A 26,541-nucleotide genomic window follows, 5' to 3' on the forward strand; every position below is an offset into this window, starting at 1 on the left:
CGACGTGAGACAAAGAAGGCTTGCTAAACACAACATTCCGTTTGTACCTTTCAGTACAGAGGGAAATATAATGTGTAATAAACCCAAGTGTAGGCAGTACTTACAACCCCAACCAAAGTGTAAGCTGCAGATGCTCTTGTGTCTCCGTAAGGGAGGTCCACTTCATGGGCGAAACATGGGTGGTAAAGAGAGTGGACAGGAAGGATTGTCTCCCCTCAAACTCCTTCCAAGGAACACATCTTTGGGAACGTAAATGGTCAATCCACTGAGATCCGATATGATCAAAGATGAAACTTGGAGCAATAATGAGGATGGGGTTGAATCTGTGAGTGGGGGCTGGGGGTGGGCACACCAACCCTGTGAGTGGGGGCTGGGGGTGGGCACACCAACCTTTCTCTCAAACTGCCCAAAGCTCAGACTTTCAGAGCTGCGCATTAAGGTGACAACTAGCTGTACTCTAGACACATGCTGTGTATCTACTTCACCACTATGTTTTTCAAACTGAACCCTGCAAAGAAAAGCAGACAGCTTGGTTGAAGACAGCTCGCTCAGCATCAGTTACAGGAGGTTCCAGAAAGGGTGAATCTCTAATAGGGAACAGTGGTGTCTAGGGGCAAGAACTGGTGACGAGCATTTAGCCTACTGTGGTTGCTGAAGCTTCTGCTGTCAGAAGGTCTCTGCCCAAATGACAAGCCCCTCCTTCATGTGATGAGGAAAGAGGGCAGGACACTCTCCCGAACATCCAAGTGAGACAATCAGATTCCACCTTAAATGTAGCTAATGTCATTCATGGGGAATGTTTTATGAGCAGTCAGTGCTAAGAAAGAAGGATGACTTCGGCAGACCATAGAGCATACCAAAGACATGGGAAATTAACAATAACCAATTTACAGAGCAAACCAAAGACGTGGGAAAGGAATGACAATAACTCATCTCTCCACAGGAATCTCAAATAAAGAGCTAGATCTTTATTCCAGCGCACAACTCCAATGAGATTACCCAAGGAAAGATTTATAACACAAAGAACAGTCAGAAAAGAAGAGATGATGGAATGTTTATATGAGCAAGAACAAAACGGGAGAACAGCAACCAGCAGGGATGGTAGTGGGCAGTACAGAGTTCTACAGTTAAGGACTAAAAGTGAAGTATAAAATCTGGATAGTAAAAGGAATTATTTTCTGGTCCAGAAACCTTTCACAATGTTGGCTTTTCACGACGCAATCAAGAGCCCTCATCCATCAACGGCTAACAATCAACGTCCAGGTTCGAAAGTCCAAAAGGGCTTCCACAGTGCCAGTCAAGAGTTTGTAAACATTTTCCACAGCACAATTTAAACACAATCCACTCCCCTGCAAAAATGGGAAAGTTCCAGTACTCAAATATTCATACACAATTTTACCATAGCACAACAAAACAATCAGACTGTCCCTCTTATGAAGTCACATGGGCACACCCAATCACACTGATAAACTCCTGCACTCACATTAGCATAGCCAACTATCTACATGCTCAGGCACACAATCATTATTTCTCTACTTCAACACACTCAGCCACGCCAAACTATTCACACCTACTCCAGCTCAAGAGCCAACCACACCCAACAGTTCATACAACTCATCTCAAAATCTTAAAAGACAACTGACCATTATCACTGCTTCACTCAGGCAGTCACTTCACAAAATCTCACCATTCATCTGTCACAACAACCAGCCACAACGCACAAAGGTCCCCTTTCATGAACACTTTTAGGAGAACACATGGTGCAGATGCTGCTTTGCAAAATCCATCACCACCTTCCTTTTTCAATCATTTCAGGAACCAGACAAAATGTACAAGTAGCAGGTGTGAGATGCCATGCAAAACATAGCACCATGTAGCTGGCATAAGAGGTCAATCACCAGCAGTGCATGGTAGGGTACGTGAGTTTGTAAAGGTTTCCTCTCATAGGTTGCTTTTTCAATCCAGTCAGGCAAGCATCAGCCTTTGTTGCCGTGAACAAGGTTCAGCAGGTCGGCTCGGTCCTACGCGCTCAGTCACATCCAGGATATTGAAAGTTCTTCTCTACGGACTCTTCCAAGCAGAGCACTGGCTGGTAGCCTATGTCCCTCTTAATAGCCCGCAGGCCCTGCTTGCGCCTACACACTCCGACGCAGCTGTGGATAGCTTTGGATGGTCTTTTCCAAAGCCTCCTCCAGTCCGACCACTGGACGGTAGCCCATGTCCTTCTTGGCTGCCTCACAACTGTAATAGTGAAACGTCCCTGCTAGAGCCACACGCATGGGGGAGAAGGTTGGCTTGATCCGGACAAGTGGACTAAGTAGCAGCACTATGAGCGACAGGAAGAGTGCCAGATAATATGCCAGCCAGTAGGGGATGCAGTACTTTGGGGCATCGTAGTTCAAGCCCACAAGAATACGGGAGAGGAAAGTCCAGAATGGAATGGGCTCATCATTTGTGATGTGATATGCCTGTAGGAGAGAGAGAGAATGCAGTTAACGTAATGAAGAGATCACAATGAGCAAACATCACACATGGTCATGAGTAGTGAGGAAGCACACAAACTAAACTAGTCTATTTCATAACAGGATAAGCAGGCACTGGCATCCAAGGAAAAGTAAGGGGGAAGTCCACAATTTTTCTAAACTTCAGCAGAACAACTCCCGCTCCTCCAGAAAAGGGTAACTCCTTTCCATGCCACAAAAACCTCAAGATGCATTTTACTTCTTTTTCTTGCAAACGAGTATGTGCAAAGTTTAACATACCCTCACACTGTCATAAGTAGGCTGAAGATACAACAGCTATCTATGACCTTTTTCAAAAAGTACTAAATGTTGAATGCGGCGTATTAGCTGTCCGCACCCTCTAGAATACTCTCAGCAGAGGCAAATTGTCTCAGATTTTCTAAGCACAAGTGGGAAGTAAGAATCCCATAAACTAAAGAGAACTACCTCTGCAGGAAGTAAGGTGGATTGCATGTGAATCTATGAAAGATACCAATACTGGATAACCGCAGTTACAGGTAAGGAACATATTTTCTTATCAAGTATTGGGGTATCTTTCATAGATTCACGTTTGAATCAGAGTAGCAACCAGTACCCAAAAATTATACTGTAAGAGGAAGGAGGGATACAGGCAACCCATAAATCCCACAAGTTATTTCGATAGAACAGAGACATTTGTAACCATACACATACCCTTTCATTTCTAGACAGCTTTAGAAAAATTTTCTATAAACAAAACCTGAAGTCTTAACATGCTGTTATACTCAGGATGCACCCAATGAAGTGTTTAAAAGAACAAAAAATAAAACAATTAAGTCACTCCTTAATTGCTAGACTTATCCAACGAAAAACATTAGCAAACGAAAGTAAACAAAGCTATGCCACTTTACTTAAAATTAAATTCCTCTTTTACCAGAAAAGAGGCCCACCTTAATTAAAGCGATAACAGTACCGCTTGGCCCATGGCTGCATCTTCACGTTGCGTAGATTGCAGTAGTGCTGCGTAAAAGTGTGGACACTTTTTCATGCCGCAGCACGGCAAATCTTTCCTAGTGTTACTCCAGCGAACAGCGCTGCCGATGTAGAAACTGCCCTGGTGGAGTGTGCCTTAGTTCTTCTTGTTGAGGACTTGTTAGCCTTGTCATCGCCGAGGAGACCCATCTGGCGACAGCAGCCTTAGTTACTGCTGTTCCTTCTCGGCCCTGTCCGTAAGCTGCCAGTGCTGATCAGTCTTTCTCTTGTGCTTGGTCTTATGCAGGTAGAATTTAAATCATCTTTTAACATCCAGCGCGTGTAAGGCTTGCTCTGCTTGACTAGCTGGATTTGTGACAAAAGGCTGAAGTATCACTGGTTCATTGTGGTGGAATTGTGTCAGGACTTGGGGAATAAAAGTCGAATTCATTCAGAGAGCCACGTAGTTCTCAGCGAAATGAAGAAATGGTTCCTTGAGTGTAAAGGCTTGGATTTCGCTAACCCTCCTTGCAGAAGTGAAAGCTAGCAGGAGGGCTACCTTCCAGGTGAGAAACTTTAGCTCTGCTTTGTGAATTGGTTCAAAAGGCTGCCTCATTAGTTGTGTGAGGACCAAGTTGAGCTTCCATTCCAGAGGGGGTGCATGCACAGAGGGAAAAGCCCGGAAGAGGCCCCTCATAAATTGCTTTACCAGACTAGAAGTACAGAGAGCGGGAACTTAAGGAGACTTCCTGTAGCGGGAATTCACAGCCAGGTTAACCTTCACCAAAGAGAAAGGGAGACCTGACTTTGCCAAAGAAAGGAGATATGGCAAAATCCGTTCTGGGGGCCCTTGAAGCAGGTGCAAATTGTTTCGTTGGCACCAAAAGCAAAACCGCTTCCATTTAAGGTAGTACATCGTGGTTGTGCTGTCAGCTGGGCCATCATGGCGCTATTAGGATCAAACTACAGCCTTCCGTCTTCACCTTTGTCGGTACCCTGGGAATTAATGGGATTGGGGGGGGGGGGAAGCGTAAGCATATATCCCAGACCGTCGCATTAAAAGGGAATTCCCCCATGACCCTGGCAGAGGGAACCTTATATATAATATAATCTATAACTGGAATGGAACGTATCGATTTTCTGGTGTCCTCTTTAAAATCATATAAGAAACATTCGGTCTGTTTGACCGTCATAGGCAAATGAAATCTCTTGGCTGCCCTCTCCATTAATGTATGGAATCCTCCAATATCTTCAGGAGGAGAATCTGATGGCAGGTGCGGCAGAGGGGGGATGGTGTTGGTATGACAATCCTCCCAAGCATCCGAAGCAGAGATTGGAGCAGGCAACTCACTCTACTCTTTTTTCATCCGAAGAAGACGTGTCCCCTATGCCAGGGTCAGTTGGCACCGGGTAAGGAACAATTACAGGCGTGGTTGGTGGTTGAACAACTGGTGAAACTGGTGGATGTGACCGAGGTACCGGCCTGTTGGGCTCATCCTTCTGCGGTGGAAAACGCTCCCTGTAATCCGCAAGCATAGCCTGCAAGTCCCGTATAAGAGGCGGTGGCAGATGGGCCAATTCTGTGAGACGCGGGTCTGGATGATAACCATATGTATGGTATTGATGATGTGGAGCCATATAGTCCTGATGATAATATTGCAACTCATCGTGGTAGTCTTCATCCTCGTCGCCCTGACATTTTACATGCAGCTCCGATGGGCTGTGAGCTACACCATAAAGACCATCACCATCGCCATCCTCATTATCAACATAGCCCTCCAGTAGATGCGATGGGATTAAAGGAGAAACTTTACTGTATTGCAGCATGACTGGATGCTGAAAAGTCTGGGTCACCCTGGTAACCTGAGCAACCCTCGTCGACGGCGCAGACGTAACCGGCAATGCAAATTCCATCGTCTGAGTCGTCAGCAGCGGTGCCGGCATTGATGCTCTCGACGACGGTGCAATAATGTTTTGATAACAGAAAAGCAACCAATGTGGTAGTCATTGACAGGAAACTAGTCGGCGAGATAGTCGTCAACTGGATCTTCGCCGACAGAACCTTCATTGATGGGAGGGCATTGACAGTCTTCGACAAGGATGGAGGTTTTACTGTTGATGGGCTCTTGTAGAGTAAGATCCTCGTAGATGACACAGGAACCAAGATTGCCATCGTTGCATTTATAGTCGTCAACGCAATTTTCGCCTCACAGGATCTGACGAGGAGGTTCTTGGGCGATCTTTGTCCTTCTTAGATGGCGTAGAGAGCACAGACTATGCAGGTTTCTGAGGAGTACTTAACTCTTTTTCTGTTTTAGAGCTCTTGGGAGTCCTGGGAAGGTTTATGGTGTTCCCTGCCTTCTCCTGAGGAACTGTCCTTAGATCTGTCCCTTTTACGAGATGTGGAGGATTTCTCACTCGCCTCATCAGATGAAATCGTCTGAACCTTAGTGGTTTGAAACCACAGCAACAACCTTCCCTCTCGGTCTTTGAAGGTTTTAGATGAAAAGGTGCGACAGATCTTGCATTCTCTCACCTCATGCTTAGGGTGAAGGCAATAAATGTCCTCTTTATGTGGATCAGCCACATGGACTCTTTTCTTGTTACAGGTCTTACATGGGCGGAAAAGACCCCTCTTGGCAGACATGAGGTCTAAATTGAAGAAACTTCTGGAAGCTGAGAAAAACTGAATAGTGAAAATCTAAGGGAATCTGCCTCTGTTGCAGTGTTCTAGAGGGTGCTGATAGCCGATTGGCTGTGTTCCAACATTGGGTCCTTTTTTAAAAAAAAAAGGAATAGATAGGCTACAGATAAGATGGCTTAGGGCCATTATAGCTTATGAAATGTATTTAGCACTGCTTGATTATGGACTCCCATCTCGACAACGGGGGAACGATTCAAGCATGCGAATCTATGAAAGATTGATTTGAGGCAGGATATCTATTGCTTGCTTGGGGCCCACAGAAACAGAAGACACAAGCGTGGGCCTGGAGAGAGAAAAGTACAGGTCTGGCCGGAAAGAGACAGAAGGTAGAGGCTCCCTCTCAGGAAGGAGAGTCATGCTTGGCATGGGAGGCACAGCATGGTGCTCAGAAGGTTGGAGGGTAAGGGGGAGCACAGGCTTGTGCCTGGGAGGTGAATCTCATTGTTGATTAGAAAGGAAAGGTGCACGCTTGGACAGGAAAGAAGAGCGCACATTTTGAAGGGAAAGAGGGATAAAGCGCTTAAGACTGGGTTCAAGGCTTAGGCTGAAGGGACAATGCATGGTTCACTCAGAAGAAGAGTTGCACACTTAGTCATTTCAGTCACTGAAAATGACATCCTGACTACATAACTATTGTTCTTATGAAGCAAACAAGATAATTACCTTTCCACACAATGGCGAGTCTTTTTGGAGATGCTCAGCAGCCAGTATGTGCCCATGGACTACATTTTCCACGTAGGTAAAGTCGACTAAATTCTTCCCATTGCTGTAAGAGTAAAACATTTGTCACGAAAGTCTAGTAAAATCAACAACTCACACAGTGAGCACACCCAGCTGTGAATTCCTGCAGTGATGTCATTTTGTGGTGGGAAGCAGTCACATAGAATAGATCAGAATCAGGAAGTAAAGGGGAGCTGGGTTTCCCCTGGAGACGTGAGCGAGCACAGATCCTGGTTTCGTTGGCATGAGACATGGAGGTGCCACATGGTGCCCATCATTGTGCTACAGAATAAAGCTATTATTCTACTACAACAGATGGACACCCTTTACTACACAATTACCACAGCAGACGGAGGAGAAGGTTTGTTGGTCAGGGAAACCACAGCAAATGGGGTGCCTGGTACAAGATGTTATTATTCAAATTTCACCTACAAAACATTGAGGACCCAACCTCATAAGTTCAGTTATGAGGTCTGCTCTGCCTGCCCAGCATGTGAGATGCAGGGAGTGGATGGCTAGTCTTCACTCATTGGGTTGTCGTCTTGCACACCGCTCCAGTCCCCTGTGCCCTGGGGTGTGTCATGCAGTGATTTGCTCTCATTATCAGTTAGATGCAAAGGATAAAGAATGTGGAGTGGTGCCAGCATGATGTGCCACTTTACATCAACGATCAGCTAAGCATCGTCAGTATCGGCTGTAAATAGGAAGGCTTTAGACCCAGTTCACAAGGCCGTTGTGGCTCTTAACGAGGTTTAGGAGTGCAAGGGCAGGATTTACAGTTGCCAGGTACAGACAGAAGGTGACATAGCAGCGGTAAACCAAGTTACTTCTGCATAACTGTACACCACAAGTATGCACAACTACTAAGTAGTACACCTCATAGAAGGGGTGGGAGGTGGAAACTCCAAGGACTGGCTGGCTTTGGAACTTTAGGAACACCCACAAGCTTGCGAGTTAGCTGGCATTCACAACCTCCTATCCAAACCGTTCTCAAACTGGAACCAGCCATAGCTTTACTCCAGCAAATGGTTGGAGTAATCACTGTTACAGGGCAGTAAACAGAATGAATCAGCCCAATGCCTGGACGGGGTGTAGGGGGAGGGGTTTCTCCACATTGAAATTAATTTCCAACATTGAGAAAAAAGAAGAAAAAAAAAAAGATCATTTGCACATCCAGCTGCCTTTCAACAGTGTGAAACTGTAGTATGTAAAATTCTGCATTGGGAAACTAGTAGCCATTACAAAAGTCACACGGCTCACTCAGTAACAGACCTGGGAAGCTGTGACTGGTGCAGCTTTCCAGACCTACTATTGCTGAGTTGTGTGATCAGGGACAACAGAAAACCCAAACCCTTTGCGAATAGTACATCTACAAGTAAAGAGTTAAGATTCCCTTTGAGAATCAACTGTTTGTCTGTATGCATTACACCAGCCTAACATAAGACAGACAGGAAGGAAGGAAGGAATTCTTCACATAGGCAGCATTTGGCCTTTCTCATATGTAAACCTTTAAAATTGGACTAACCCAGGCAACCAACCTACAGTAACAAATGATACAGATTATTTATGCAAAAGACAGAATTGATTGACGGAATGCAGAACAAATCCAAACATTCACCCCCAGTCAAGAGACCTGGGTAAATCCATAATTCTTTTGCTCACCATGGCACCCCAGTTTAGACCTGGCCATATGCAAATCAGTCTTGACCCTGTGCCTCAAGGGAATAGTCCAGCACGAACTGCCAAGCCAGGTCCTCCCTCAAGCTAGCCTGGCTGATGAAGGGTGATGCTCTGAAACCAGTCCCAGGATGCTTGTTTCCGGTCCAGGGAGGATCTGGCTTGGCAGTTCGGGCTGGACTTTTCCCACAAGGAACAGGGTGAAGACTGATTTGCGTATGGCTGGGTCCAAACTGGGGTGGTGTGGTGAGCAAAATAATGATGGATTAAACCCAGATCCTTGTGACTGGGGGTGAATGTTTGCATCGTCCAGCATTCCGTCCATCAATTGTTTCTTTAGCACAGATTATGTAAGGCCAGAGGTTATCGTTTTCTCCTGGATAGCAAAGTTCGACATACATTAACTGTGCTTCGGATACTACAGACAACTTAGGTTTGAAGGAGTTGGCACGTTTTGAGACCTTCACGAAAAAAAACAGGAGCCATGTCCTTACCCAATCATGAACTTCATTTTGCCGCTCTTTGCCGTCTCCACAAGGATAGGGACTAGCTGGGGGTCTCGCGGGCCGAATATGCCATGAGGGCGAATTGCAATGGTTAGGAAGTTGTGCTCTGGATTGTTGGCACTCAGCACTTCCTGCGGAGGAAAAAGAGTGAAATGACATTCTGCCCACCGTGATAAAACACACAGATCTGAACAAGGCCTTGATTTCAGTGTTCATGTGAACATCCCTCTTTTCTCCACTATGGTTCCACCAGTGCAGCTCGCGGTTCGGTCTTCTCCAGTCTTCCGTCGGCCCCACAGCACTGCTTTTAACCATACTTGGTCTCAATGGAGATTTGACACAGGTACATACAAACCAAAAAAGTTCAGCTAACTCAGCCCCAGACTGTTCAGCTTTTCCAGATGAAACAGATAAGCTACAAATGCAGACTTGTTCCAGTGGCATCACCACTGGAAAATTCCCAATTTTAAACAGCCAAAAGAAGTGGGGCTTGGATAACAAAATGTTTTAACTATCTTTTTTAGCAGGACAAAAACAAGACAGTTAAGTACAGGCTAGTTAACTGTTCAATAAAAACAGCATATTAGATGCAAATGTAGCCTGTAGGCTAAATAATAAAAAAACAAAGTGGTACCAGCGGAGTTTGTAACTACTGGACGAGACCTTTTTTTTTTTTTGCAGACAAACAAAATGTCTTCAGAGCCAAGGTCACATAATAAACAATAGAAAAATGTTGACTAAATCATTGAGCACTACTGTTGTAATCATTGAACACTACTGTTGTAATCATTGAACACTACTGTTGTAATCACCTTAAAACGATAACACTTTAACATCACCAAATGGATATCCACAGCAGAGCAGATGTGCGTTACAGAGGGGATATTGCACATGCACTTCAGAGACACTAGTTACACTGTAGACAATAGATGTACTGAAGAAAAATGTGTTGTACAAAAATTTCACAAAAGAAACAGTGCAATAACACAATGACTCTACCAACGCAAAAAGGTATACCCACTAAAAGTCATTCGAGAATCACGTATGTAAAAGTGACGCATCTGGAACAACGTTAAAAAATGCAAAAATCAGAAGGGGCATGGTTGCGTTTGAACAGGAAAACAAAAAAGGGATTAAAATGTGTCCCAACGTATATTCTCACACTACTCCTGGTCAATACGAATCCCCACATAGATAAGTAAACACAGGTCACAAGATCTTTAAAATCCATAACAGTAACTCTGTTCACTTTCAGTATGGTTTGAAAAAGAAATAAACTAATATATTAAAAGGTTCTTGCTTCCAGCTTCTACTTTTGAGTGAACTACGCAAGCAAGAGGAACGCTCTACACTTATGGAAGGCATACAAGCAAGAGCATCCTGGCCATGGTGAGTCATACTGGCTTCACCAACTCAGCACCCAGAGAGCCAGAAATACTCAAAATACAGGCTTTCAATAAAAAAACATTCATATTTGCGGACAGCAGAATGCAATGGTTTCCAGGTTTGTTGAAATCTATAGATATGTGATGCCAGGCGTGCATACTAAACAGTATTATCCTGAGAGTACAGCACATACTACTGATTAAGGAGACAATCTAGCATATTCTTGCAAGGATACTTCTTGCAAATTAGGTGGAAAATTAAGTAGGACGAAGTACTAGGTGTTTCTAACAGATAGAAATTCTCCTTAATGATCTTTTACTACAGTGATCACAAAATCACACTGTACTGCCCCTTTCCCTCACTGACCTATTGGCCAAACTCCTTGAAGGCTGCTTGAACTATCAATTTCATCCTTGCACGGTCACCCCCCTGACTGCTGTCAGCGGCCATCTTTCTCAAGGTCTGCAAGACTCATCCCCAAATGGAATTACACCGGTCAAGACTTTCACCAACAGTTCAGTCCTCAGCGAACTGCGTTACTGTGGCAGTCTTCTCATTGGATGCAGTCACTTCACCCCTCCCTCCAGGAAAAAAGTCAGTAATACTCCTCTGAACCTCTTCTGATCCTTACTGTGAGAAGTTGGCCTGGTATATGCTGTCCACTAGTTATAGTGGGCACCTTGCACCAGTCCAAACAACCCTTATTGATGATACGTTAAAGACAACCTTTATTGAAAGCTATCCTAGTGGTAGCTATGGAGAGCAGCCTTCAGGCTAAGTATTGAAGGAGTGTAAAGCAGCTTGGATTACCAGATTATAACCTCTTGAATGACCAAATGAAAGGAGAACCACACAAGGTATATATCAAACATACATATTTATTTCTAAACACTCACTACTAATCTCTTTATGAGATTAGAGTCCAAGATACACAATAATACAGTTCTAAAACAACAGTAAATAGCACAATATACAATGGGCACCGGGGGGGGGGGGGGGGGGGAAACAAACCATATATTAAGAAAGTGGTACAAGAACCACGACTTGACTAGACTGTGCCTAGAGCACGTAGAATCGCTGGGACCCCAAGGAACCACCCAAGGTAGTGACACAGGAGACCCACGGGGGACGCGTGCAGTGTAAGAACACAGGCGCGAACCGGGTACTATTCTATGGGAAAGTCGCGGTTGGAATCTTAGAAGTTAAGGACACTTAGGAGAGGACTTTGAGCAAACCCCTTTAGACCTAGGGGGTTCTAGGGCCAACACCCACGGGAGCACTGGAGTACTCGAGTTACCTCACCCAGGGAAGCCGGGTGCAAAGGTGTCAAATGGGGTCGGGAATAGTCGTTGATTTCAATGGCGATCTGCTGCAAAGTCCTTTTGCTGGGAAGAAGAAAAGGGTCCGGTGTGATCCAAGCCTGGATCGAAGATCAGAAGAACCTGAAAGCAGACGGGACAGAGACTGGGTCACTTGCCAGTGACCAGGGGCACGATAGACAAATGCCCACCGATGTCGGGTGTTTCAGGTGAGAAGAGGAGGCTGGACTCTGCAGCCACGAGGACCAGGAGGTGTCGACGATGACCAGGAACTGGATTCGCGCTGTCCCATGAAGGATGTCGAGTGCTGCGGTGTCGGTGCTCGGATTGAACCCAACAAGCCTTGGCAACAGCAACCCACGCAGGAAGAGAAAAGATGCTTCGGTGCGGACCAGCAAGGTCCTGGAGACTCCCCAAGCGATGGGAGAGTCAGGGCACATCTGGAGCAATCAGGTAAGCCCAATAAAAGCTAGAGTTGCCTTCACAGGGACCCACCAGTCGACGGACCAGGGATCGCGAAGGGACCTCGAGAGGAATCCCACAATACCAACCCACGGGACACTCGGTGAGTGTAGGCCAGTAATCTGCGGTGGAGACACTGCTCGGGGTGTGGACTACAAGTAGCCCAAAGCACAGCCTCAAGGATTGATGAGAAGCATATACACTTGCAAATGTGCATGGTGTCCAGGGGCTCCGGTTCCACGGTCCCCACGAGGGCTATGGGTCTCAGCTTTGCTGGGAGCTCGGGTCGGCCTCTGGGAAGTCTGGAAACCCACCTCCTGTGTTGCAAATTCTTCTGAGTCCGGTGGGAGCTTCAGAGATGCAAACCGGTCACATGTGTCTTAGGTGCCTGCCTTGCAGGGGAGTAACTCCTTTACCCCAAGGGAGATCCTTCAGTCATCTAGCGCCTTGTAGATTATCAAAGTTCCAGGATTATGTATCAGAGTTTCGTCCAGGTAAATCTAAAGTCCTGTAGCCAGGGGTTCCTATCTTATACCCAAGGAAGGGGTGGGACAAATTCTAGGGACCCAACTATGGGAGGGTCAGGAAAGAGGGGTGGCTACACCCATTTACTTTTTCCAGTTTCGCGCCAGAGACCGGTTTGAGCTGGACTATGCACAGGGACACCAAATGTGCCCCCACTGCAGACTTCAAAGCACTCTTGGACTGCACCTACCCAGCCCCAATACACTAAAGCCTGTCTGGGAGGTGGTCCCACCTCCCTGTGACAGGAAACCTATTGTCCAGGCCTCCCCTGACGGAGTTTCGTCCAGCAGCAGAAGGGCAGACTCGCGTCTGTGGCTGGCAGCATCCATTTTGTGATGACAGGGTCTGTTAAGCTGGTACCGGGTATACCGGTGCTGTCATGTCTCTCCCTCTAGAAGGGTGGGATCATACTCCCACACCAGTTACTGGTGTGGGGGTATGATTCCAAGGTGTTTGACACAAAACACAACATGTTTCCATGCAGCCATTCCAAAGTTAGCTTTTACAGTTTGGTTATAATGCACTTAAGAGTATATGGTTTGGCTGCATCATAAACAACCCATGAATAAATGTTCCGAAAGCTACAGAGAGGCTCTGTTCATGCATGGGCACCCTCTCACATGAAACCCAGCACTCTGCCTTCAGGGTTGTTAAGGCCTGCCATAGGGGTGACTGATAGGTTTACATGTGCAGTGATAGGGAGAGATATAGGTAACCTATATCTCAGTAAGGGGTGCATACACCACCTTACCCAGGCTGCAGTAGCAGACCTGTGGTGTCATTTTGGAAGGCTTCCCAGGGGTGGCATAATACATGCTGCAGACCCTGGTAGGCCTCTGGGGTACCTATGCTCTGGGTACATAGTATACCATATACTAGGGACTTCTAAGGGTATCCCAGAATCCATTCTGGAGTGTAACTAAAGTACATGCAATCAATTTAGAGAGGAAGCAGCTAGGCTGGGGCCCTGAATAGCAGCGTCCAAACCAGACTAAAGTCGAAAAACAGTGAAACATCAGCAAAAAGTGGGGGTAACCATAAGAAGCAGATCCTACTCTCCTACACTTACCGACTTACTCTTGTAGACACCAGGCCCGCCTAGTCCATACACAACAGGGCTTTGCACTATTCCAGATCTCATTATTCAAAATAGTCACAGGCTTTGCCTCAGGTCCTTTACTTCTTGTAAAAAAAAAAAAAAATAAGTCCTTCCATGCCATTAGCCCCTCCTGCACCTTAAATGTATCAACATCCCTGCTTTTTCGAAAAAAAGGACACGCTCTGCGTTTAACACACATTACATGGATCTCAAACTAGTTCAATCTTAAAAGCGCACAAGTTGGGCTGGGTCCCTCCTGACTCCAGAGTTCCATCACGCATCAATTCACTTATATGGGGTGGGCTATGTACCAGCATGATAGAATGCATCCAGGCACTTACACAATAATTAACCGTAATGGACCGCACTCCGCTAACTCCTCCTCCGGGTCGCCCCAAGGGAAGCTGGTACATGAAGTTCTTGAGTGGTTCACCCCAGTGGGTGCAAGTAAGTACTTGTTGAACTGATGATCTCTAGACCCGATACATGTCCCGTGTTCTCTTTACACATCGTGGCATAGGCGTACCCGCCGTCGCCACTTCATTTACCACAGTCCTTTGGGGCAACTTGCTGGTGTGACGAGCAGTGTGCGACCAATTTGTGTACAACTTACACAATAATTGTCTTTGATAACAAGTAGATAAACTAGACACCATGAGAAATCCTAATACACTTGTTCCTGCGCGCCGCAATGAGGTATTCTGGCAAACCAATCATACTGGCAGAACGGAGTGAACAATCAAGAGACTTTGGTTAATTTCTGAATACATGACATGGATTTTCAGTGATTGAGGAGTCTGTGATTCTGGTAAGACCGACTGGGTGCCCATTAAAGATTAAAAATTAAAGATTTACTTGATATCTGCTAAGCAGACATAAAAATGGCTATGATTAGTGAAAATAGACCTCAGAGAATTGTAAAGACTGGATATGGATCTAAGGACAAAAAAAAAAATTGTAACAAAAAAAGCAACACCTCAACCGACAGTCGTCAACAGAAATGTACTCAAATGAACTCCTGACACCTCATCCAAGCTAACACCAACGATCTCTACAAGTAATCCATTACATAGCGTATCCACTCTCACAGTGTAAGGTCATGGTCATATCTGCGTGGAAAAGTACCACACCAACAACATGTAATGATTTGGAAGCTCCGCTCATGCTGAAAGCACTGCGACTTCCGCCATGGAAAAAGACTATCAACTACGTTGGAGGGTTCATTGACAAGCAAAGTGTGAATTGTAACATCAGCTGTACTTCCAACGTCCGGAAGACCTGTGTTCAGCTCTCCTATATGCAAAAGTACTCAACTACTCAGAGCAAAGAAACCAGACGCCCCAGGAAGGATAGACCAATCAGCAGATTGCTTCTCTTTGAAGCATACTACAAAGAAGAAACACTCTTCACAGGACCTCCCTCCCCATCTGCCGTCAGCATTACCTTCTCCTGCAGGATCTTGGTCTCTGTGTAGTAGTCAATGGGTTTCTTGGCGTAAGGCAGGGCCTCGGTTCCATTCTTGATGTCTGTGCCCTCAAAAACGACGCTAGCACTGCTGGTCAGCACCAATTTCTGTCATTGAAAAGAAAAGGCGGCATTAAGCATGTACTGCTGCATATATGGGGAACCAAACACAAAAAAATAAAATAAATAAACAAACAGTAGAAGATAACAGAAATACAACTGATCGAGTGGAATGGGGATCTGGTCGAAAAAGACAAATAAGAAAGGTGAGAATTAAGAATGATAAACAAAGTAGGGAAATATTAGGATCCAAATCAGAAATTGAAAGGAAATACACAGGGTTACAAACGCAACGGAAAAATATAGATCAAGGTCATGTGAAATAGCATTGCGTTCAATGAAGTGGCGAGCATAAAGGTGATAAAATAAAGCAAATTTAACACATTAGTTAACAAAGATCAGACTACAATGTGATATAATACCATATCCCAATTCTAAGATGTTGTTTTCCTGGGTTGACTTTGTATTGATTTAAAGTTACAACAAAGGAATAAAATCATAAAATTAAACCAAATGTTGGAGGAACTAATAACAGACTATTTCGCAGAAGGTTTCTCATAGATCCCATATCGGTGCCACCAAATCGGAAAAACATTAGCTGAAGAGCATCTGATTTGTCAGATCAACCCTTATGGTCAGGTCCAAACACTGCAGGGGCCCGGCAGGGGCCCAGCCCTACCCAAGGCCAAGAGAGACCTTTGTTCATGTATTCGCTTTCTGAAGCACACGTTTCAACCCAGCAGTTGTTGGAACTTTACAGATAGAATACTTCACATCAAATACAATTAAGAGGCACACACTCTGGTAGATATGCAACACACATGAGGTGCAGATCGTGTGGCTAGGATGGGGAAACAGCGTTAGAACTGTCCCATGTGCACTTAAGTAATGTTAGGACTCTACAGCAGAGTCATTCTGTGGAACTTAACCAGTGCTGCTATAACACTGAAGCAGTGGAGACTACAGGCCCACTCCCTGACACTGGGATCAGAGTTCAGTTTTAGCAGTGGTTCTGATGATTTGAAGTAGTGTCAAGCTGTAGAAGTGTTTGACCACACTGGAAAACATGTACAGAGCTTTAGTAGCAGTCTCACTATTGGACTGGAGTAGTGTCAAGCTGTAGAAGCATTCGTCCGCACTGGAATACATGGTACAGAGTTTTAGCAGCAGTCTCACTCGTGGACTGGAGTAAGGGCAAGCTGTAGAAGAGTTGGTCCTCACAGAGCTACAAGGAACAGAGTTTTAGCAGCGGTCTCATTCGTGGACTGGAGTAGCGTCAAGCTGTCGAAGCATTCATCCACACTGGGATAGGTGGTACCGAGCTTTAGCAACGGTCTCATTCGTGGACTGGAGTAGCGTCAAGCTGTCGAAGTGTTCGTCCGCACTGGGATAGGTGGTACCGAGCTTTAGCAGCGGTCTCAGTCGTGGACTGGAGTAGTGGCAAGTTGTAGAAGTGTTCGTCCGCACTGGGAGACGTGCTACAGAGCTTTAGCAGCAGTCTCACTCGAGGACTGGAGTGGAGTAGTGGCAATCTGTAGACACTCTCCTATGCATTAGGATACATTGTACAGGCGACTTCACATCACCATCCTTTTCTTTGCCATGCAGGGTACCTCAGGGGTCTTCTCTAACCCCAACCTTTTTAAATCTATATGCAACCCTGATGGCCGGTTTGAATAAGTTCTATGGTTTTGCTCTGCTCTCCTACACCCACGTTACCCAGATAATTGTGTTGATAGCTAGTAATCCGGATACAACTGCAGCCAAATTACATGCTTCACATTAGACGAGGGACAATTGTCTGAAGTAAAATTCCTCTAAAAATGAGCTCTTGTTGTTCGGCATTAAGCCCCCTTCTGGTCCCCCAACTGGTGGCCTCATGAACTTGGAACCCTCCAGATCCCAAGCTTAAAAGGTGAAAAACTTGGTGGTGTTTTTCGACAACCAACTCTCTTTTGAAGGTTGTATTAACCCCATCACATCTTCTTGTTTTTTGATCCTGAAACTTCTTAGGAAAGCTCTTCCTTACATTCCATTAGCCTTTCAGAAAACAGTAGTCATGGCTCTCATCGCCTCTAGACTGGACTACTGCGATGCATTGTTTACTGACATCCCAAAACGCTTCTTGAACAAGTTACAGACACTTCGAAACGTGGCAGCACAACTGCTTCTGGGCATTCCCAAACACAGGTCTGCATCACAAACCTTGGTTCAATTACATTGGCTTCCCATCAGAAAGTGCATCAATTTTAAAGCTCTTTGCATAGCTTTCAGGTCTTTACCCGATACGGGTCCTGCTCATCTGGCACAACCTTTTCAACACTATATTCCAGCCAGATCTCTTCACTTAGTGGAAACTTGGCAGTCCCCAAATTCAAAAGAGCTAAATGGGGTGGAAAGCGCTCTGTAACATGTACGGCCAGTTTATGGAACTCGTTACCTCCAGAACTAAAGAAAAAGTCAAATTTACTTACGTTCAGGAAAAATCTAAAAACTTGGCTATTCAACAAGTAAGTTACCTCCCCTGGTTCACTCTGATGCCATTATATGCAATGTTCGTCTGGAGGGTTAGCACATAAACACCCCAGGCTAAGTGTGAGCTTTAGACAATTTAATTTTAACTTCAGTTATTTTCTTTTCAGGAGTGTCACTGGTGAACTGAAGCAATGGCAGGCTATGGAAGCTCTCCTCTTCACCGAGACATGTGGTGCAGAGCTTCAACAGTATCACTGGTGAACCCGAGCTGGGGCAGGCTGTTGAAGCTTTTGTACAGAGCTTCAGCAGCAGTCTCACTCGTGGACTGGAGTACTGGCAACCTGTAGAAGCTCTTCTCTTCACTGGGATACATGGTACAGAGCTTCAGCAGCAGTCTCACTCATGGACTGGAGTAGTGGCAACCTGTAGAAGCTCTTCTCTTCACTGGGATACATGGTACAGAGCTTCAGCAGCAGTCTCACTCGTGGACTGGAGTAGTGGCAAGCTGTAGAAGCTCTTCTCTTCACTGGGATACATGGTACAGAGCTTCAGCAGCAGTCTCACTCATGGACTGGAGTAGTGGCAACCTGTAGAAGCTCTTCTCTTCACTGGGATACATGGTACAGAGCTTCAGCAGCAGTCTCACTCGTGGACTGGAGTAGTGGCAAGCTGTAGAAGCTCTTCTCTTCACTGGGATACATGGTACAGAGCTTCAGCAGCAGTCTCACTCATGGACTGGAGTAGTGGCAACCCGTAGAAGCTCTTCTCTTCACTGGGATACATGGTACAGAGCTTCAGCAGCAGTCTCACTCGTGGCCTGGAGTAGTGGCAAGCTGTAGAAGCTCTTCTCTTCACTGGGATACATGGTACAGAGCTTCAGCAGCAGTCTCACTCGTGGATTGGAGTAGTGGCAAGCTGTAGAAGCTCGTCTCTTCACTGGGATACATGGTACAGAGCTTCAGCAGCAGTCTCACTTGTGGACTGGAGTAGTGGCAACCTGTAAAAGCTCTTCTCTTCACTGGGATACATGGTACAGAGCTTCAGCAGCAGTCTCACTCGTGGACTGGAGTAGTGGCAAGCTGTAGAAGCTCTTCTCTTCACTGGGATACATGGTACAGAGCTTCAGCAGCAGTCTCACTCGTGGACTGGAGTAGTGGCAAGCTGTAGAAGCTCTTCTCTTCACTGGGATACATGGTACAGAGCTTCAGCAGCAGTCTCACTCGTGGACTGGAGTAGTGGCAAGCTGTAGAAGCTCTTCTCTTCACTGGGATACATGGTACAGAGCTTCAGCAGCAATCTCACTCGTGGACTGGAGTAGTGGCAACCTGTAAAAGCTCTTCTCTTCACTGGGATACATGGTACAGAGCTTCAGCAGCAGTCTCACTCGTGGACTGGAGTAGTGGCAAGCTGTAGAAGCTCTTCTCTTCACTGGGATACATGGTACAGAGCTTCAGCAGCAGTCTCACTCGTGGCCTGGAGTAGTGGCAAGCTGTAGAAGCTCTTCTCTTCACTGGGATACATGGTACAGAGCTTCAGCAGCAGTCTCACTCGTGGACTGGAGTAGTGGCAAGCTGTAGAAGCTCTTCTCTTCACTGGGATACATGGTACAGAGCTTCAGCAGCAGTCTCACTCGTGGACTGGAGTAGTGGCAAGCTGTAGAAGCTCTTCTCTTCACTGGGATACATGGTACAGAGCTTCAGCAGCAGTCTCACTCGTGGACTGGAGTAGTGGCAACCTGTAAAAGCTCTTCTCTTCACTGGGATACATGGTACAGAGCTTCAGCAGCAGTCTCACTCGTGGACTGGAGTAGTGGCAAGCTGTAGAAGCTCTTCTCTTCACTGGGATACATGGTACAGAGCTTCAGCAGCAGTCTCACTCATGGACTGGAGTAGTGACAACCTGTAGAAGCTCTTCTCTTCACTGGGATACATGGTACAGAGCTTCAGCAGCAGTCTCACTCGTGGACTGGAGTAGTGGCAAGCTGTAGAAGCTCTTCTCTTCACTGGGATACATGGTACAGAGCTTCAGCAGCAGTCTCACTCCTCGACTGGAGTAGTGGCAACCTGTAGAAGCTCTTCTCTTCACTGGGATACATGGTACAGAGCTTCAGCAGCAGTCTCACTCGTGGACTGGAGTAGTGGCAAGCTGTAGAAGCTCTTCTCTTCACTGGGATACATGGTACAGAGCTTCAGCAGCAGTCTCACTCCTCGACTGGAGTAGTGGCAACCTGTAGAAGCTCTTCTCTTCACTGGGATACATGGTACAGAGCTTCAGCAGCAGTCTCACTCGTGGACTGGAGTAGTGGCAAGCTGTAGAAGCTCTTCTCTTCACTGGGATACATGGTACAGAGCTTCAGGAGTGGCGCTGGTGAACAGAAGCAATGCCAGGCTGTCAGAGCTCTTCTCTTCACTGGGACACCTGGTACAGAGCTATAGATTGTCACGGGAAGAGTCAAGCGGCATGAGGTGGAGGAACACTTCCCGATACTGGAGATGTATGCTATGGAGCGTCGGCGTCGTCACTGGTGCAATAGAGGACGGTGATGCTGTTGGCTCTTTCCATAACAGAGACATGACACAGGTTTTCCCATGCAGAGCACCGGCAATAGATGCTCCCGGCAATAGCATGAAATCCTTACAATTTACCACAAGACCTAGAGGACAGTCTGGCAGACATATGCGGCAAGTGTCAAGGAACGTCATCCATGCAAATATTATGGATACAGGAGCCTTTGGACACTCAAGAGAACCGTCTTGGTCTTTCTCCTTGAACTTTTTACCACCTGCATATTTGATTTTTACTTTAAAAACAATACTCCAGGATTCATGCAGCCATTTTAAACAGATATGTAGTAACAAGCCAAACTAATCATTCTTTTTGGAGTGAAGTGGGGCAGTTACAAATGCACGTAACTTCACTAGACAGAAGCCACAGTCATTTCATAAGGACGTCGAAATAAAGGGTGAATCACGAAGAGACTGCCACCTGAACCCCACAACCACAGGTTCCTTGGAGTTTATATACTACAATCACTCAGACAAGGTATGTACAGCAAAACCCCCCATATAAGGCAGGAGGCTGTGGTAAGGGAATCCACAAGATCTGCAATCACCACTCATGGGCGACATATGATATCCGACAAACCTTCTTCTCCTTTCCACTTTTTTGGGGACGCCTGTTCACTTCTTACCTGCACACCCGCCTCCTTGCAGGCTCCAAGGACGGTTCTAGTGCCAACATAATTCACCTTGTAGAAGAGGTCCCGGTTGTCACTGGATGGGGCAGGAGAAGCACAGTGGAAGACGGTGGTCACACCCTGCAGGGCTGGCAACAGGTCCTACGAATGGAGAAACTACCTGTGAGAGAACAGCATAAAGTAGCACACAAAGTATAGCAACTACCACAGCTTAACAACCAGAACAGGGCCAACATACAAAGAAACCACCTGTAAGGCAAGAGGCTGACGCAACGCATCTACTATTGGCCAGTTACACCAGGAACAAGCTCTGCACACTAACTAGAGCTGGCACACAAGTCAAGTCATAATATTACCAACAACCCCTGCAGCTGATTGTATACATCACAACGTCATCTACAAGACCGGTGCAAGGACCACACAAACTACTACTGCCAACTTACACTGAAACAAAGGGCACACTTTACGAAAAGATCTGAGGCAAGAGCCTACATCATGATGCACATAGCAGAGACAATACTACTGCCCAAATACCTCCACCAGAGGTCCTTCTTACAAAAGAAAGTGTGTGTGAGAGAACTGCCTAAATTAAAGCCCAAAAGAATAAAAAACAGCAACCACTACTACCAAACAACCCCAGGAAGACAAGGAACAGGGCCCACACACTAACTACAGGTAACACGAGTGCAGGCTTACTAATGCCAAACTAGCCCTGAACTGACCAGATTCATCACAACACCACCTACAGGGTTGGAACACAGACCACACAAACTACTACTGCCAACTTACCCAGAAACAAAGGGCACACATCAAGAAACGATCTGGGCCAGAGCCTAGATCACAATGCCCATAGCACTGAATATACTACTGCTCAACTTCTTCACCAAATGGCCCCACAACCAAGGAGTGAGCTGAGAGAGGAGACCAATCCACATAGCACACAACCTTAGCAGCTACCCAATAGTAAGTTCTGCACCAAGAAACTAGATGTGAGACCATCACACGCCACACTTGCTGCAGTGCAACTACTGCAGAAATAATTCATAATTATAAAGAAATAACCAGTGGACCATAACATGCAATAATTCTGGAAAAGATAAGATGCGCACAAAGAAATCATGTGCGACTTATAAGTGGAAAAAAAATGAAGAGTACACAGCTGTACCAAACTACTTATGAAACAGACTCTTTGTACCACAGACAATGGACTGAAACACAGCACACTTTAATGCCGAGATTCACAACAAATCTATCTGTGAGACAGGATCCTGGCCTACAGCCCCCACTGCTGCCCACCCATCATGGAACAGATCAAATGCATGCCTGAATCACAACCACAGACCAAGAATCCACCTACGGGACAGGTGCATTGACAATGGTACTGCTACCCAACAACCCCACCAGCAGGCCAAACCTAGCAAGAGATTAGAGGACAGCCTCCACAGCTTACCCGCTACCCATAGAAACAGGCCAAAGACACAAAAGTCCCCTCAACTGGCCAAGTATCTAGCAACATTTCCGACACAGCATAACGCCGTCTCCAAGACAAGAGCCTAAATCAACAACTATCTCTACCAGTGCTACCACTTTCAAGGCTCCTCTGAGCTCCACATTATTTCAATTTTCTATTTTAAAGATTTGTAAAGCACATGGCTGCCCAAGTACGGGCTTCCCAGAGCTTGAGAAATAGAACCACTGATGCAAGCCAGGCAGAGTGGTTGGAATAGCCAGGTTTTAAGTTGTTTAAAAAAATCTCTTCTGAAGGACTGAGGTGCAGATGGAGAGGAAGAGTGTTCAATAGTTTAAGTGCCAAGTAAAAAAAGTATGATGGAACATTCTTCCAAGCTGGAGAAGAACTACTAACATCTCAAAGAAACGTAAACACTTTCCAACAATCCTGCTAGCCATAACTTCTTATTTGTATGGTCATACATCTTAGAAGATGGTTGTCTTCTAGACAAACGGTGGATACAAAAGGTTTGAGATGTTCATCACTTCATGCTCAAGAGCTTTAGAATCTTAAGTACAAGATTATTTTGAACATTATCTAAGCAAGGTACAATATGCAATATCACAATAAACATTTTATCTAATACTGTACAAATCGGTCTGATCCTTTCCAGTGCTCTGTGTGGGCAGACAAAGCTATGTGGTGCTTACAAAAAGGCTCTCTATAACTTATGTGGCAGCAAGTCCAAGATGCCACAAAGCCTCTCTATGATAAGAGCCTGGAACACGGAGGAAACTTCTCACTCCACGAGGTCCCCACACTGAGAAGTTGTCTAGGAAGTACAAGTGAGAACCTCAAAACCACCCAACATCCACTCAATTCAACCAAGGCCCGCTTCACAAAACAAAGCACAACAAACAAACTTGCAGATTGGATGCTAAATAAACAAGATGTAACTGGAGAATCCCAGTGATAAAATTGTGCTCTAGTTGCACTTGTTTAATGCAGAGGAGTCCAAGTTATCCTACCTGCTTACTGCACAGATCTCCTAGGAAGAACTGCACCCGCTCATTCTCAAACCCCTTGCGAATATCAAAAACATTGACAGAGTAGCCTTTCTCCAGCAGCCGCTCCACCATATGCTGTCCCAGGAACCCCGAGCCTCCGATCACTGTGCATTTCTTGCTGGCCTAGTAGGAGAGAAGAAAGAGCTTCAGAAAATAGCCACGTTTCCATGGGAGACTGTACCAACAAGGACAGCCCTGCTGCTATTCATTCTGCACAGCCAGATACATGCAATGTTGCCATTTACCACAGGCTATTGCTCTGATGAAAAGCAAGATCTCCCTTACAGTGTATCTAGGTGTTGGAAACTGGAAACAAACCTCAGAGACTAGTGAAGACATGGAAGAATACTATGGGTTTGAATCTGAAGTTAATCGGGGTTCACCTCCAACTACAGTCTGAGATTTACGGACTTCTACTTGAGGATATACCAGGAATGAAAAAAGCATTTCCATCTTGAAGGAATGAATACTTATGTTAGATGGAGGACACACTGGCTAGGAACTCCCCAGGGTCTCAGCGGCACCTCCCTTACAGGGGAGGAGTCATAATCTAGTGGCTAAAGCTGCTGACTTTGAAACCTGGTGCTGGAGTTCAGAAACTGGCTTTGGCATTTGACTGACATTTGTACGATTCAGAGCAAATCAATTACTGCCCCTGTGCCTAAAATGTTAAATGTGTAAAATACAGTGTATTTAAATGTAAAATTTGTTAATACCCACTTGTTAACAAAGATAGTGTATCTTCTACCAACATTAATTGTTTCCTACAAGATTTGGAATACATATTTCCCAAAACACACAGTTTCTGTAGATTCAAAACACTGGCTAGTCAGAAAGACTTCTGTGCGACTCGTAAAAACAAAAGGGCAATGAAAATACTGACAATGTAACAAGCAGAACTGTCTAATAGCTAAACGTACCGGTCTGAGACGTGTTGCCATGTCTTAGCGGGTAACCCAGGCGTAATCTACCACTTCTGTAAAAAGGAAGGAAATGATCAACAAATTAGTATTCTCCCAGAGCACAAACTCGTCCCCTAAAAAATGGATACTTATTAGTTGATAAGGCTTCGGAAACGTTGAGGGGGGGTCACATATTTGTCTACTCAGACGTCTGCCATGGAAAAATGATTTCAACTGAGTGAATATGAAGGATTATTTCAACAAAGTGAATATGAAGGATTATTTCAACAAAGTGATTATGAAGGATTATTTTCACAAAATGTGTGCAGTTGGCTTTATTGAGGGAGTGGTTGCGAGCTTAAAACTATCAGGTGACTCTACTCTGAGCCCCAGCTGGACATAATCTGGAGTGTGTTCTACTTTATGAAAGAATTTGTATTTAAATTTGTTTGTATTTTTTTTTTTAACTCCAACGCCCATTACTCGCAGTAATCCGTCCGGCGATCCTGGTTGCGCCACTCTTCAGTGGGCGCAAGTCTGCACCCTTTGATGGCCATCGGCACACAATCATTTTGCTTCTGAACCATTCAGGACCTGCAGCGAGTCTGCTAGGAGTGGAGCGTTTCCAATGGCTTGGATGTGAAATGCTGAGCTGTAAATGTGTCCCCATCAAATATCATGTTTTGTTTGAAGGTTCAGTGAGCAAAATGTTTACATTTAAAATTGCAATGGATGTAGGTCTGCATGCATTTTATTAAAGCACCTCCCTCCAAATCCAGTTTGCTTTAATCTAATCTTTAGTACTGGGCACCCAATCTATTTAAATGCTATACATTGCTAATATGTTCCCTTCCTTCCTCCATGCGCTCGCGTTGAGGCTGTGCATAGCAAACATATGACCTCCTGTTCAATAATTAACAGTAGATCCTATTTTACACTTGTGCAAACCGTTGTTGTAAAAGACATGTAATGGTCTTTCATTTACAGTACGTCACAGACCCCTGCAGTTCCCTGTTAGGGCAATTTTACGTTCTGTATTGATGTGATTTGCTCTTCTGCTTCAGAAGACTAATTCGCAGGATGGGAATGAAGTGGAACCCTCTGAAGTTATTCCACATCGTTGCTGGACTCCCAGACTCCACCCAGGAGGGCATGTGAGCATTAAGGTGAATTAGCACTTAATGTATTGCTGTCCTACATATAATGTATTGCTGTCCTACATACATCACCGCCCAGCAGAAAGGGGCAGGTAGTATTGAAAGCAGAATATTGCACCTCTAGTTCATCATCATTGGATGTATGTAACGGAATACTGCACTGGCCCAGATACCTGGACAAATCCTGCGATGGACAGAGACCAGAAGAAAAGGTCAACAAATGCAAAGCAATGCCAGAGAAAGTACCAAGAAGAGCTCAAACATCAACGTTCAAAATAGAAGATGAAAGCCTCATCAAGGGGCGATACCGGAGAAGAAAGTCCTGACATCTATTGGAGGCTCATGCCCTCACAGCACTCGAGCGCAGCTTGATCACTCGAGGCAGAGGATTTACAATTTCCAGATATTGCACTTTGAGAAGTTCTAGTTTGGTGGTCTCTCATTTGTGGAAGTAATGCAGATGCTTATGGGCAGTGGGGTTGGGGGGTGGGGGGGTAGGGTTGGGGGGTGGGGGGGTAGGGCGGGGGGGAGGGGGGGGGTTGAGTTAGAGAGGGGGTCCAAACAAAACTACACAATACTTGGTATGTGACCACTTACAAATTCACATGTTTAGTACCACACAATATTTGGTATTCCGCCACTTCCCAGTTCACATATGGAGTACCAAGCAATACCTGGCATGCGACCACTTGCCAACTCACATGTTCAGTGCCATGCAATACTTGGTATGCCAATTCACATGTATAGTACCAAGCAATACTTGGTATGCAACCACTTCCCAATTCACATGTAGAGTACCACACAATACTTGGTATGCTACCACTTACCAATTCACATGTATAGTACCACACCATACTTGGCATGCAACCACTTACCAATTGACATGTTTAGTACAAAACAGAAGGAAATGATATCAATGT

General features: G+C 45.5%; 1 protein-coding gene across 1 annotated transcript in view; it reads right to left on the reverse strand.

The window, feature by feature from the left end:
• Positions 1-1,037: 1,037 nt before the first annotated feature.
• NSDHL (NAD(P) dependent 3-beta-hydroxysteroid dehydrogenase NSDHL) overlaps positions 1,038-26,541 on the reverse strand; it is a 42,652-nt gene continuing 17,148 nt past the window's right edge. Inside the window, exons 2-8 of the mRNA XM_085630391.1 lie at positions 24,483-24,538; positions 23,524-23,685; positions 21,040-21,186; positions 15,294-15,422; positions 9,048-9,190; positions 6,820-6,922; positions 1,038-2,468 (exon numbers count right to left, since the gene is read on the reverse strand). Coding sequence (XP_085486517.1) covers positions 2,136-2,468; positions 6,820-6,922; positions 9,048-9,190; positions 15,294-15,422; positions 21,040-21,186; positions 23,524-23,685; positions 24,483-24,503 — 1,038 coding nt within the window. The 5' untranslated portion in view covers positions 24,504-24,538 and the 3' untranslated portion in view covers positions 1,038-2,135. The remainder of the gene's footprint in view (positions 2,469-6,819; positions 6,923-9,047; positions 9,191-15,293; positions 15,423-21,039; positions 21,187-23,523; positions 23,686-24,482; positions 24,539-26,541) is intronic.

This window comes from Triturus cristatus, chromosome 10, assembly GCF_964204655.1.
Source record: "Triturus cristatus chromosome 10, aTriCri1.1, whole genome shotgun sequence".
Taxonomy (NCBI): Eukaryota; Metazoa; Chordata; class Amphibia; order Caudata; family Salamandridae; genus Triturus; species Triturus cristatus.